Here is a 13,617-nt window from a genome sequence, read left to right on the forward strand (position 1 = left end):
AAAAATTAAAAAGTCTGGATAGTGGACGCTGTAGTGCTCGGAGACAACGGAAGAGAAGACAGAACTGGAACAAATAAAAAATACAACACCCCACCCCCGTAAATAGAAGAATGTCTGTAGCATAAGAAAGCAAAGATAGTACCAATAGTAATAGGTACCTTGAGTGTAATCCCAAAACATCTGTAACACCACTTGAATACAATTTTCATTGACAAAATCATCATCAGTCAATTGCAAAAGGCAGCTTTACTTGGAACAGCTTACATCCTATGATAATACATTTAACACCATCAAACAATAACATCTGCCTATCCCAAGTCCTTGGGAAGAATTTAAAAGGTGAATAAAATTGCCAAATCCAGTCTAAACATCTGGCTGACTGTCTGATCAACAATAATCATCACCAGTCAATTACAAAATAGTTCACCTTCTGTGATGATACCTTTAATATCATCAAACAACATCTGCCTATCCTAGAGCTTTGGGAAGGACTTGACAGGCGGATAAAAATGTCAAATCCAGTCTAAACATCTGACTATACAATAACAATAATAATAATGTAGTTATTTTTATAAACTTTCCCATCATTTGCAATTTAAAAAAGCTATACTCACGTTGTGAATAAAGCAGTATCTGAAATTCCAAAAGAGCACAGGTGAAGAGTTGAAGCATATTCTCCACTCCAAGTAACTCAAAAACATCTTTGACTGGAAAATCAAATAATGGCAATTCATTGGTGCTTGGCCTCTGGCAGATTATAGGTCCATAAACTCCTGAAAACTTTAGAGATCTTCCTGCTGGAGGGAGAGGAACTTCATATAGAATGTTGTAGATAAAGCTTTCCAACGGTAATGGTGGTGGCTGAGGTGAAGTTACAGCTTGATGGAGTTGTTCAAGCACTTTCCTACATGCCTTCATGAAAGACATTGGAGTGATCAGACAAATACACTTAGAGACATAGAGTGTGTCTCTACTAATGTCGTATGAGTTAAATCGCTGTAGTTTTGATACAGAGGTACCATTACAATCCTCTATAGTGCTAAGGTTATCTTTATCATTGGTGGATGGAGCATGAAGAATATCATATTCCGCATTGTGCATGAGATACAATGTCTGCATTGCGCTACAGATTTGTTTACTAGTAACTTCCTCATAAAATGTTAGAGAAAATCCAAATGTCCGTGATCCGTCTTCACGTGTAATGATGAATGAATGAAACTGAGGTTCTCTGGCATCAGCTTGTGTCTTGAAAGACAGACCCTTAGGCATACATAGCTAGGCAAGAGAGAAAGGAAAGTTGGAGAAAAGATTATATATCACTTATTTGAATACATTTTTCACTCTCAGTGCTAAAATTGATTTGTATCTTATGTTTCTTCCTATGGTTCATATTCATGGAATATCTCTCCTCATTCCCATTTGCAGTCTCCTGCCACCCCCCTCACAAATTTATTAGCCAAACCTTTCAAAATGCTGTGAGATATAGTGCAAGAGGAATAAAGATACTAAAGAAGTTATAAAAACCACACCCAATATAATTCAAATAAACAAAGGAGCAACTCAGATTCAAAACCATTAGCTTTCACTTGGAATAGGACTGTGCAATGCTCTAGATTCAATTCAGAAGAGGTGCTTTGGAACATACAAGTGCACAAATGCTGCACTGTATTAGGATTGTGTTTCATCAGTGAGAGGTGGCTGATTTAATGAGTTGTAGACAAATAGCGCATTCATATTCCCATGAACAATCTCTTTTGATCAAATCTACAGCCTTATATATTCCTTAAAATGTCAAACAGTGGAAATAAGATCTTGAATCCAAAATCATTCCAATTATTTAAAAAAATGCCTCCAAACCATCATTAAATAAAGAGAAATGAAAATGGACACTTGTTCCTCTTAAAACAGAGAGACAGATTTGTGGTTAACACATTTATTAGTACTATTTAATTTCCCACATATTAGAACAAGTGGATTTAACTGTATAGCTACTCTGAAAATTCTTATTCTGAATGTTATTCACATTAATCTTTATTTCATTTCACTTTATTTTATGGAAGACTGTTCATTCTTAAGTTGTTATTTAACAGATAATTATTTTATTTTATTAAAACGTCTTGAAAAACAGATGGGATTTAAATTTTAATTTAAAATTAAAAGAAATAACAATATCTTAAATACACCTACAGTAGAAATTTCTGGTCCTGTTCTAACTCTTGGACAACCCAAAGGGATGAAAAACAAATGCTGACAATCTATATGCAATCTAGAGGGTACATGTTCTGTATCTTAGTTGTAGTTTAAGTACTGCATAAGTGGATGAGGTAGGTATAGAAGGTAGTTTGAAGTTTATGTTCACCATCATATTGGACATCCTGTGCTATACTCTTGTCTTATTGCATATATATTTATGTGGGTGGAAGCAGAATCCAGAAAATGATACAGAGGTGCATACAATTCTGAAAAATGTAGTGAATGTTTAATAGACATATATATGAGTATAGTGTATATTTGGAGGTCTGCATCTTTTTTTCTTGAAACTCACTTCCCATCATGTGTAAATTCATCTCTATTATTTTTGGACTCTCCAATACAACATTAATTTAAACAACTTTCTGGTTGAAGGACCAGTTACAGTTCGATTTAGATTTTTGTGCTTCAGTATGACTTGCAGGTGAAAAAAAAAACTAAGAGCTGAATTATACAACCAGATATGTCCTTGGGATGCACTTACAAAGAAAATTTAGTCTGTACCACACCACATTGATTCAAGAGAAAAAAATGGGATGTAAAATAAAAATTACCAACCATTCCCACGGCATCCTGATCAAAAGGATTCCATTCTACATTTTCTGGATAACGAGCCAGAACTTTGGACTTGAATGTGCGTCTTAATGGAGTTTGCTCAAAATTTTCACCTGAAAAATTGAAAAAGAAGTGATCAATCACAGTATTTTCAAACTTTATTAATGTAGATGCTAGAAAGAACATAATTAGGAAGTAAAGAAATATTTGAATTTAGTCCTTTTAATAGAAGCAGGAAATGCAAAGTAGTGATTAGCAAGAAAGAGGAAGCAGAATGAAATTATAGTATTGATAGTGCCTTGCATATAATTATCTAGTTGGGCTTTTCCTTATATAAATGCAACATAAGCTACTTCATTTATTTTAAATATTTATTTGTGTTTTAAAACGAATTCCCACTTTAAAATTAGTTAGGAAAAGCACACGTAGATAAAAGATGCAAAACTTAAATAAAAAGTTTAAATATACATAGCATCAATTTTAATTTTATTTGGTTTTTATAAGGCTGGAATCCATCATCCGTTATAAAACAATTCTGTGAAGGAAAATCTAGAAGGCACAGATGGTCAAGGGACAGAAATATTAGAAAAGAAATATGAACCAGAGTTTTGATTATTTTTCCTCCTGGTTTTTACCTTCTGCTGAACTTGAAATGAAACGGCCACCACCATCTTGGGCTTTAGAGGCCTGTATATACTGGCATAATGCTATATAACAAATAAAAAGAACACTGTGTTATAATTTAATAGTGTCAATACTTAATATGTCTACAAATCTATTTCTTAAAAATTCTCGACAAATAATCACTATTTGCTAAGTCTAATTCCACTGCATTTTTTCTATCTATGCTGAATATGTTTAGACAAAGGAATATCTAAAAGAAATAATTAATAGAATTCACAGAATGCTGTGAGCTACTGTAATTTCTACATATTCTACAAAAGAATCAGCTGCATTCTTAACAGAAACACTCACTTTAAATATGGAGTAATAACTTTAGATCATTAACTATAAAATGCATTCTAGGTCAGGTGTGGGCAACCTGTTGCTCTTTCTGCCGAGTTTCATCTCCCTGCAGTCATGGCTAGCATGTGATATTGGGAGCCTATAGCTCATTGACATTTACAGTAAAGGCCGATAGTAGACACCCTTCTTCTAGGATAACTCATAAATAAAAACTCATTCGTTCCCCCAGCTATAATTAATTGGTTACTAAAATTACTAAAGAAATATACTCCTTTAGAATGTATGGTTTTGTGCAATCAATGTAATTTCATACATAATGGGGAAAGGAAAGCTATATGTGTGTGTGCCTTCTAGTAAGTGTTGACTCCTGGCGATGGCCTGTACAATCCCTGCAGTTTTTATAGAGAGCCAGTTTGATGTTGTGGTTAAGATACCAAATTAGAAACCAGGAGACTGTGAATTCTAGTCCAACATTAGGCCCAAAGTCAGCTAGGTGACTTTGGGCCAATCACTCATTCTCTCAGCCCTAGAAGTAGGCAATAGCAAATAACTTCTGAAAAACTTTGACATTTAAAGGCCACAAGTAGACCAACCTTGATCTAGGTTAACTGTCCAAATAAATACCCATACAGCTATTATTAACAGAATTAAGAATTAATTAATTCTCTAGAATTCAGAATGCACCCATCTCTTCTTTTCAACACTGTTGTAACTGCTCGTTTGCCTTCTTAACCTGAACCAAATCATGATTTCTTTTGCAACTATAAAAGCAAGTAATTAGTATTTTAAAGGGCATATAAATAAGTACTAATAGCAAAGAGGAAGAGTAACAGGTCCAGGAATCCCTCAAACTGACAGAAGGAACACCCTACTAGGAATATGGATTTCAAAAGATAACACAAATCTGACTTCCAAAAAATTCTACTATGTCAAAATTCAAATACTGCACAAAATTAAAATGACATATTATAAATAATATCACATATTTTTCCAGGTTATATTCTCTAAGAATGCTTTATTGGTAAAACAGCTCCTCATTATATAGAGAAGCTATACTGCCTTGGCAAATTTCACATTACAGTAAAGAAAAACAGTACAGTAGTCCACTGAAGAAATTTAAGCCAGAAACATACTACAGAGAATTTAATAAAGCCAATATTTTTACAGCAGTATTTGTCACACTTTATTTCCTAGGAATTAAATCTTAAAAGGAGGGGATTTTTAACTCCAAAAATAAATGTTGTCACCTTCACGAATTGAATAGGCAATGAGTATGCCAAGTATGACAGCTGTTAAAACAATAGAGGAGAAATACATGAAGCATGCTTCAAACAAGCTTAAATCTTTTATCACCATCTGCAAAGTGGGATTGTGGGGGAACCATTTATTGTCCAATGCATTCTGATTAAGGGGCAAGCAATGCTGATTTTGGAACAGTCGCTGTTAGAGTCTTTAATTAATTAAAAATGATTCCAGTTTCAGCTTATATCCTTATTCAAACTGCTTAAAAAAGCTTATACTATTTATACAAAAATGTTCAATTATCATAGAATAGGAAAACACAACTTCACAAACATAAAACTGATTATGAAAAATGAAACTCTTTGACATTAAATGAGATAACTTTGTATACATGAAACAGTGCCTGAAAGAAGAATGAAATGGATTTATATATATTTATATTTATAACACTCAAATACTTTGGCCACCTAATGAGAAGGAAGGATTAACTGGAGAAGAGCCTAATGCTGGGAAAGATTGAGGGCAAAAGAAGAACGGGGCGACAAAGAATGAGATGGCTGGATGGAGTCACTGAAGCAGTAAGCGGACTCCAAAGGATGGTAGAGGACAGGAAGGCCTGGAGGAATGTTGTCCATGGGGTCGCGATGGGTCAGACACAACTTCACAACTAACAACAACAACGAATATTTATAACATATAAATTTCAAGGAAAAAAATAAGTCCAATTGCCTTTTGAAAAAGCACTTTTGGGACAACCATGACCTGGATGACTAATTTGTATTAGCCAATGCCGTAGTTCAAAGTATGCAGTATTTAAAACATGAAATGATAGCACTTTATCACTAATATCTAAAATTATAATTCAATATTTTAAAAAGCAAAAACTGAACAGCTTCCCAAATGCACTAAAGCTTTAATTGACTTGTATATATAAAAGGAAAGAGAAAGTCATTGTGTGGTTTGTTGCAAAGTACAATGTTTGAACCAAGTGAGAGCTAGAGAGTATAGAGTGTTTTAAAAGACATGTCAGGTGTTTGCCAGCTGCCTAATCTGAAAGGGATTAGGTTCCAAAAACAAATCCCCCTCTCTTTGGCTAGCTTTATTAAGATGAAAGGAGTGCTGTAGTGATACAAAAATTCCAGCAACTGGATTTTTCTTAATTATCACTTTATATTTAAGTCCAGTATACATTGGGGCAGAGACTTCCTCACTCTTTTCCTCCCAGCCTTCCTCCTTTTTCTTACAGTCTGTTCTTTTCACTATACAAGATAAACCTTCAAACTGTGAATTATTTATGCAACTGCTCCTTCACAGTCTGAGAACCAGTTACAGGTGTTCAGAATAATATTTTTGTTCACATTTTAGTGCATGTATTCTTTTATGCAAACAATAATAATGTGAACGTTACAAGAAAGATTAAATATAAATTCAGTGTTAGTCCATTAATAATTATTTGTTAAATTTATTTCAATATTTATAATACTGGTAGACTATATAACTGACACTGATAAAACTAGCAGGAATAGCCATTATAGATTCAATGTGTCTTTTTATTGAAATGGTATCCCGACTTTTGTAAAAGAAAATATGGAAGAACACATAGATCTTAACAAATCTGAGAGAATGAACATACATTTTTGATCAAGAAGTAACTTTGGTGAACATTATTTTATTGCATAACTAATTATTATTATGGTTGGTCACAAAATCACCCAGATATTTAGATTGGAATTGGCATATTTATTCACCTATTATGTCCTTCCCAAGAATCTAGGATAGGCAGATGTTGTTTGATGGTGTCAAAGGTATAGATTTATCCTGCCTCTTTAGATATACAAGTAGATCTTGATTTACACTTGGTCATTTAAAAACCACTCAAAGTTACAACAACCTCAGAAAAGGAACTAAACAGCCCATAAAGCAATTCCAGCCATCGTAAAACATCTGCTCTCCTCTCCCCCCTCCCCCTCGCAATCACATAGTTGCAATCTGAGTGCTTGGCAAACTGTTTGCATGTAGACCTGTGGCCAAGTGCCCCACAATCATGTGATCGCTATTTGTAATCTCCTCTGCCAGCTTTCCCAGAAAGTCAATGGGGAAGCCAGTAGGGAATGTTGCAAACTGCTGCTGCCTGTTGAAATGACTCCCTCTCATCTCTGGGGGCTGGCTGAAAGAGCTGTCTACTGAGCAGAGCTGAACTCTGGCAGGATGGAGAAAATGGAGCTCCATTCCTGAGCCTACCAGAGCAGTATACTTCCGCACATGGAGAGGAATAAAAATCCTTCTTTTCAGGCACAGGAACACTATTAGAGAAGTTTGAATGAAGACTGATGAGCAATATTGAATAATTCTATACCATTTCTCAATCTGAGTTAACTTTTTGTGCTTACCAGTTTTATTAGTAAACTACCCTGAGCTTGCAGCCTCCCCTAGTATAGGAGGCCAATAAAATATATTTCTAGCGGTGCTCGCTTCGGCAGCACATATACTAAAATTGGAACGATACAGAGAAGATTAGCATGGCCCCTGTGCAAGGATGACACGCAAATTCGTGAAGCGTTCCATATTTTTACAAACAGCGCAAATAATAATTAATGGTAGTTTAACAGATACTTTTAATATAGAAAAAGGAACAAGACAAGGATGTCCCTTGTCTCCATTATTGTTTATTTTGACCTTGGAATTTTTGTTGAGTAAAATACGTGGGTCGGATAAAATAAAGGGAATTAAAATTAGGCAGTATGATTACAGATTACGAGCATTTGCAGATGACTTGGTTGTTACTTTAACCCAACCATTACAGTCGGTTGTAGGTTTAATGGATATAATTAATCAATATGGACAAGTATCTGGACTTAAAATAAATGCAGGGAAAACGAAGATAATAACTAAAAACATGACTACAAATCAAAAAGAAGAATTAGAAAGACTAACAGGATTTGAAATAGTAAAAAAAGTTAAGTATTTAGGGGTTTATATTACGACATCAAATGCGAAATTATTTAAGCATAATTATGATCCGTTGTGGCAAAAAATACAGAGAGAGATTGGAAAAAATTACAATTATCTTTGTTGGGAAGAATAGCAGCAGTAAAAATGAATGTTTTGCCTAAGTTTTTATTTCTTTTTCAAATGATACCAATACTTAAAAAAGATGAAAATTTGAAGATATGGCAGAAGGGTAATATTTTGTCTGGGCAGGAAAGAGACTGAGAATAAAGCAAAAAATAATGCAGGATATATGTGAAAGAGGAGGTCTCAAAATGCCCAATTTAAGATTATATTATGAGGCAGCTGCCCTATCAGCAATTAGTGACTGGATGAATTCAACAGAAGAAAGAATATTGAATATTGAGGGATATGATTTGGTTTACGGTTGGCATGCTTATTTATTATATGACAAGAAAGTGGATAAGACTTTTAAAAGTCACATATTAAGGAATGCTTTATTGCGTGTCTGGAAAAAGTATCAGTATAAATTAAACGATAAGTTACCAATGTGGGCAATACCCAGACACGCGATAGAGAATATAAGTGTAGAGCAAAAACAAGATGTGACTACTTATAAAGAGCTTAATAAGGAAAGAGGTATACTACAACTAAAATCTTTGAATCAATTAAGAGAAGAAAAGATAATTCAAACATGGTTTCAGTATGGACAGCTGCAAGCTAGATGGAGAGAAGATCAGAAAACTGGTATCATGCAGAATGAGGAGAACTTGGTAAAACAAATTAGAGACCAAAGTCAAATGCATATAAAAAGGTTGTATAATGCATTGGTAGAAATAGATTCAGAAACGGAGCTAGTTAAGGATTGTATGATAAAATGGGCACAAAATATTGAAGAACCAATAATGATGGAAATGTGGGAAAAAATATGGGTTAAAAATGTAAAGTTTACGCAAACCCAAAATTTAAGAGAGAACTTTTATAAAATGTTTTATAGATGGCATCTAGATCCTAAAAAACTAGCCTGTATGTATCCAAGTTTGCAACCTAGGTGTTGGAGATGCGAATGTGATGATGCCACGTATTATCATATAGGGTGGACATGTAAAAAAATTAAGGCATTTTGGATAAAAATATGGTGGATTATTCAAAATATTCTCAAGAAGAATATAAAATTTACTCCACAGTTCTTTTTGTTGGGTATAATTACAGATGTACTGTTATAGAGACCAAATTGATTTTAAATTTAATAACAGCAGCCAAACTTTTGGTGGCGCAGTATTGGAAGAAGGAAGACTTACCTACTATTGAAGAATGGACATTAAAAGTAGTGAATTTAGCAGAGATGGCAAAAATTTCAGCATACTTGAAGGACCATCCAAATGAAAGATATATATCGGAATGGAGAAGATGGATTGACTATATTCAAAACAAATATCGGACTAAAAAGTTTCAAATAGCTTATGAATGAAAAAAAAAAGAAAAACAGAATTATTTTTTCTTTTTGAATTATGTTTTGTTAGTTGGAAGGGGAGTTAAAGAACAAGAGGGAGTTTGGAGTCTATAGAAAGTTAGCATATTTTAGTTTATGTTTGTTAAATGCTATACCCTGTATTTGCTCTGGGAAGTCCAGGGTGGGGGGTGGGGGAGGAGGGTTGGGGGGAGAGGGCGAAGGAGGGATGGGGGTGGGTGGAGGAGGGATGGGGGGGGAGGAGGGATGGGAAAAATTGTTGTAATATTTGATAAAACTTTTTAATAAAAAAAAACATATTTCTAGCTGTAATTAGAATATGTGGGGAGGGATTGAGAAAAAAAATTCCAAAAAAAAAGATCAGTTGCAAAATTAAATCAACAATATACATAGGAATAAAAACAAATTTGTGAAAGTTTCTTAGAAAATTAAAGGACTCATATGTAATTCTTAAAAATCTTGATCTCCCTTTGGGATTATAAATACAACCATGCACAGAATCATTGTGTCATGTCAGCCATAAACAAGACTCTCATACTGTACTGCAGCTCCAAAACAGCTTTAACTGAGCACAGCTGTTCTTACATCAGCTACACCATTCTTCCCTGATGTATCAGCTACCATATCACGTCTGTCTCAGTTACTTGTAAAACAAAAGAGCTCATTGGTGTTCAGAACATAGTATACAACACAACGTTCTTCATGGAGAGAGAGAGAAAATAAACGATCTACAACAAACGCATTTTAAAATGTCATTACGATTCTAATCTTATTTTCTTGCAATGCTACCAAAATAAAAGGCAAAAACCACCCCGTAATCTTTAATATTACAGAAACAAATTTTAACACTTACACAAAACACTTCTACCAGTAATGTACCTTAAAAACAGTGGAAAAACTGACTCGGTAGAGAAATTTATAATATGTGAACTTTTATTAAGTTCTGATAAGGTACTTAACAGAATTTTATCAGGAGTTCTGCTGAGTTATTAGCTAAATTGCCCATGGAAATACCTTCCATTACTGATTTTGGGAGGAATGACTCATAGCTCGTTACAGGAAAATACTGTCTATTCCACCAAAGGGAAACTACAATGTGAGAAATGCATGTTCAAATGTTTATGCTCAGAAATACTTCTAAACTGAAGTTTAGAAATACTTCTAAACTTCATGTTTTATAGGGATATGCAATGGTTAAGTTCTTTTAAAATTTAGAAAATCCATTTTTGCTGGAAGCAATCTGTGCTACTATCTTTAAATTGATGAACTGTAAATTATGAATAGAGGTTTCTGATCCTGAATCCTGTTTTTCACTAAAAAATGCAGCTTTCAGCATGTAGCATTAAGAACATATATAACAGCAAAGTAGGAAAAAAACCCAATAAATATAGAGATATAAATATAGAGATATATAAAAAAGAAAAAAGGGAAACTAAAGTGATTTATTCAACAAAAAGAAATATTTTTTATAGCAATAGAAACAAATCAAAGGGAAGAAGGCAGCCATATTACTGTTATGGTAACACCAGTACTTCTGTGCAGTTACAAATTGTTGCCTAAAATCACAGTCCAGAGGTTTGGTCTTCCAGAGGTGAGTCTCTATCAGATACAGTAAATGAGAGAGAACAGATGAGAAGCTGTAAAACATGGGTCTTCAAACTACGGCCTGCGGGCCGCATGTGGCCTGCCGAAGCCATTAATCCGGCCGGCACAGGACCACGAGGCTGACCTGCCCACATCACCTGCCCACCCTTCAGCTGAGCACAGGACTTACCTTCACGAGCCCTGCAGACTGGAACTGAAAGGTAAGGCCAACAATTTTTATCTGCAGAATGCTGCTGGAGGTGGGGGAAGTGAAAAATGGGGGGACAGATGCCCCAGGAGGCAAAAAAAGGGGCAAAAATGGCCCATTTTTGGCCAGAAAATGGGCCGCTTTTGCCTGTTTTTGGCCTGCAGAATGTTGCTGAAGGTGAGGGAGGTGAAAAATAGCCCCAGGAGGCCAAAAAAACGGGTGAAAACTGCCCATTTTCTGGCCAAAAATGGGCCATTTTCGCCCCTTTTTTAATAAATTTATGTTGCTAAGTGAGACATTTGTTAAGTGAGTTTTGCCCCATTTTATGACTTTTCTTACCACAGTTAAGTCAATCAATGCAGTTGTTAAATTGGTAACCCAGTTGTTAAGTGAATCTGGTTTCTCCATTGACTTTGCTTGTCAGAAGGTTGTAAAAGGTGATCACATGACCCAGGACACAGCAAGTGTCATAAATATGAACCAGTTGCCAAGCATCCCAATTTTGATCAGGTAACCATGAGGATGCTGCAATGGTTGTAAGCGTGAAAAAGTGTGTTGTAAATCAAAGACTGCCAGTACTTGTAAGCCAAGAATTTTAGGTGTCAAAATACATCCAAAAAATCTGCAGGTGGACTTATCCATTAGTATACTTTTTAAAAAAACAATACAGGTAATTCTTGTCTTACAACCATTCATTTAGAGGCCATTCAAGGTTACAAGGACACTGAAAAAAGTGAGTAAAAACTTACAATCTGTGCAGCCTCTCTACAGGCATGTGATCAAAATTTGGGTGTTTGGCAACCAATATGTATTCAAGATAGTTGCAGCATCTCAGGTCATGTGATCGCCATTTGCAATATTCTAGCCTGTTTTTCATAAACAAAATCAATGGGGGAGCTGGATTTGCTTAATGATTGTGTGTTTCATATAACAATGGCAGTGATTCACTTAACAACTGTGGCAAAGAAAGGTTGTAGAATTGAGTATGACTCATTTAACAAGCACCTTGCTTAGCAACACAAATTCTGGCTCCATAAATTGAGGACTAAATAAAAGTATGCCATCATACTTTTTTAAAAAAAATGCCATGAAAAATGGATTATCCATGAATTACCCACAAAGAAGTCAATTGTGAAAATTTAAATTACAAAAATTTCAAGAGTAGAGGTACATTTTATAGAGTATTTTGATTAAAAATGTAAGGATCAGCTTATCTACAGATGGGCTTGTATATGAGTGTGTGTGTGTGTGTGTGTGTGTGTGTGTGTGTGTGTGTGTGTGTATGCAGTATATGAAATTAAAGCATGTGACACAGATACTCAATTTAAAATCATGTTCTTGTGATGTTCATAGCTTTACCTAAGAAAAATGTAATTGCTTGTATGTGGTTTATGAATTATTAAGATTATATTAAATAATGGTGGTAGAGCTGCTAATGAAATTACACCATTATTTTGTTATGGATTATTGAAAAACACTTGTATCTTATTACTAGATATCTAAAAAAAGAATTAAAATTAAATTCTTAAAGGAAAAATAAAATTAACATTTTATTAAAATGTGTATCTCAAGATTTGTTACATTGGAACCAGCCACAGAAGTTGGAATTAAATTCTTTTTAAATTATTGATTGATTGATCTCTAACCACAATTTTCATGTGTATTTCCCACATGAAAATAATAATATTAATAGTCATCATAGATGTCACCCAACTTGAAAAAAAAACTGGACAAACAGAAGGTTCAATGTTATTATTTTATTTTGGAAGCATAAAAATTGTTATATTCATATTTAGAATTACAATCCTATGTCTCTGATTAATGTCAATCCAACATGTTAGTAGCTAAAATCTATAGATTGTTCTTCTGCTTATTGTGCATTCAGCTCAGGAGTCAACAGGCTTCTAATAATATCAGATGTTTACATGATATCACTGATGTAATTCAAATTAGGTAGCATCCAGTAACGACATGTCTTTAGTTTGCAACAAAATGTGAACATTTCTTAAGAGTTTTCCGAAGTAGCTCTTGACCTATTTCAGACTTCCCCAAACTTCTTTTTGCTCTAGATCAAAATTTATCTTGAATTCCTAAATTGTATGTGATTACTAATGATGACATTAGGGCTACATTAACAGTTTAAGGATATAAAATATTCCCCTGACCTTTATTTTTCACTAAATCACAGGGATTAACGACAGTAAGTATATGATAAAAAAAAATGGTCTAGTTAAAGTACTGGGCTAGGGATAAGAAGGAAACCTGTGTTCTTGTCTTCTCTTAAACTTGGAAGTGAGTTGTGCAACACTGAACCAGTCACTTTCAGATCAAACTTCCAAAGAAGGCTGGGAAAACATGAGAGAAAACTGAGATATGTATGTCACATTTTGCC

At 34.3% G+C, this 13,617-nt stretch overlaps 1 protein-coding gene and 1 non-coding gene across 4 annotated transcripts in view; one reads left to right on the forward strand and one right to left on the reverse strand.

The window, feature by feature from the left end:
- The window catches only part of DENND5A (DENN domain containing 5A), a 77,650-nt gene that overhangs the window by 57,376 nt on the left and 6,657 nt on the right, over positions 1 to 13,617 (reverse strand). For all 3 annotated transcript variants that reach the window (XM_070933907.1, XM_070933900.1, XM_070933916.1), the window contains exons 2-4: positions 3,441 to 3,512; positions 2,809 to 2,918; positions 615 to 1,275 (exon numbers count right to left, since the gene is read on the reverse strand). In XM_070933907.1, coding sequence (XP_070790008.1) covers positions 615 to 1,275; positions 2,809 to 2,918; positions 3,441 to 3,512 — 843 coding nt within the window. The remainder of the gene's footprint in view (positions 1 to 614; positions 1,276 to 2,808; positions 2,919 to 3,440; positions 3,513 to 13,617) is intronic.
- Positions 7,478 to 7,584, forward strand: LOC139309188 (U6 spliceosomal RNA). Its single transcript, XR_011599836.1, has one exon. It is a non-coding gene; the product is annotated as a U6 spliceosomal RNA (small nuclear RNA).

This window comes from Pituophis catenifer, unplaced genomic scaffold (genome assembly GCF_029215685.1).
Source record: "Pituophis catenifer annectens isolate HBS135680 unplaced genomic scaffold, rPitCat1.0.hap2 SCAF_1, whole genome shotgun sequence".
Lineage (NCBI taxonomy): Eukaryota > Metazoa > Chordata > Lepidosauria > Squamata > Colubridae > Pituophis > Pituophis catenifer.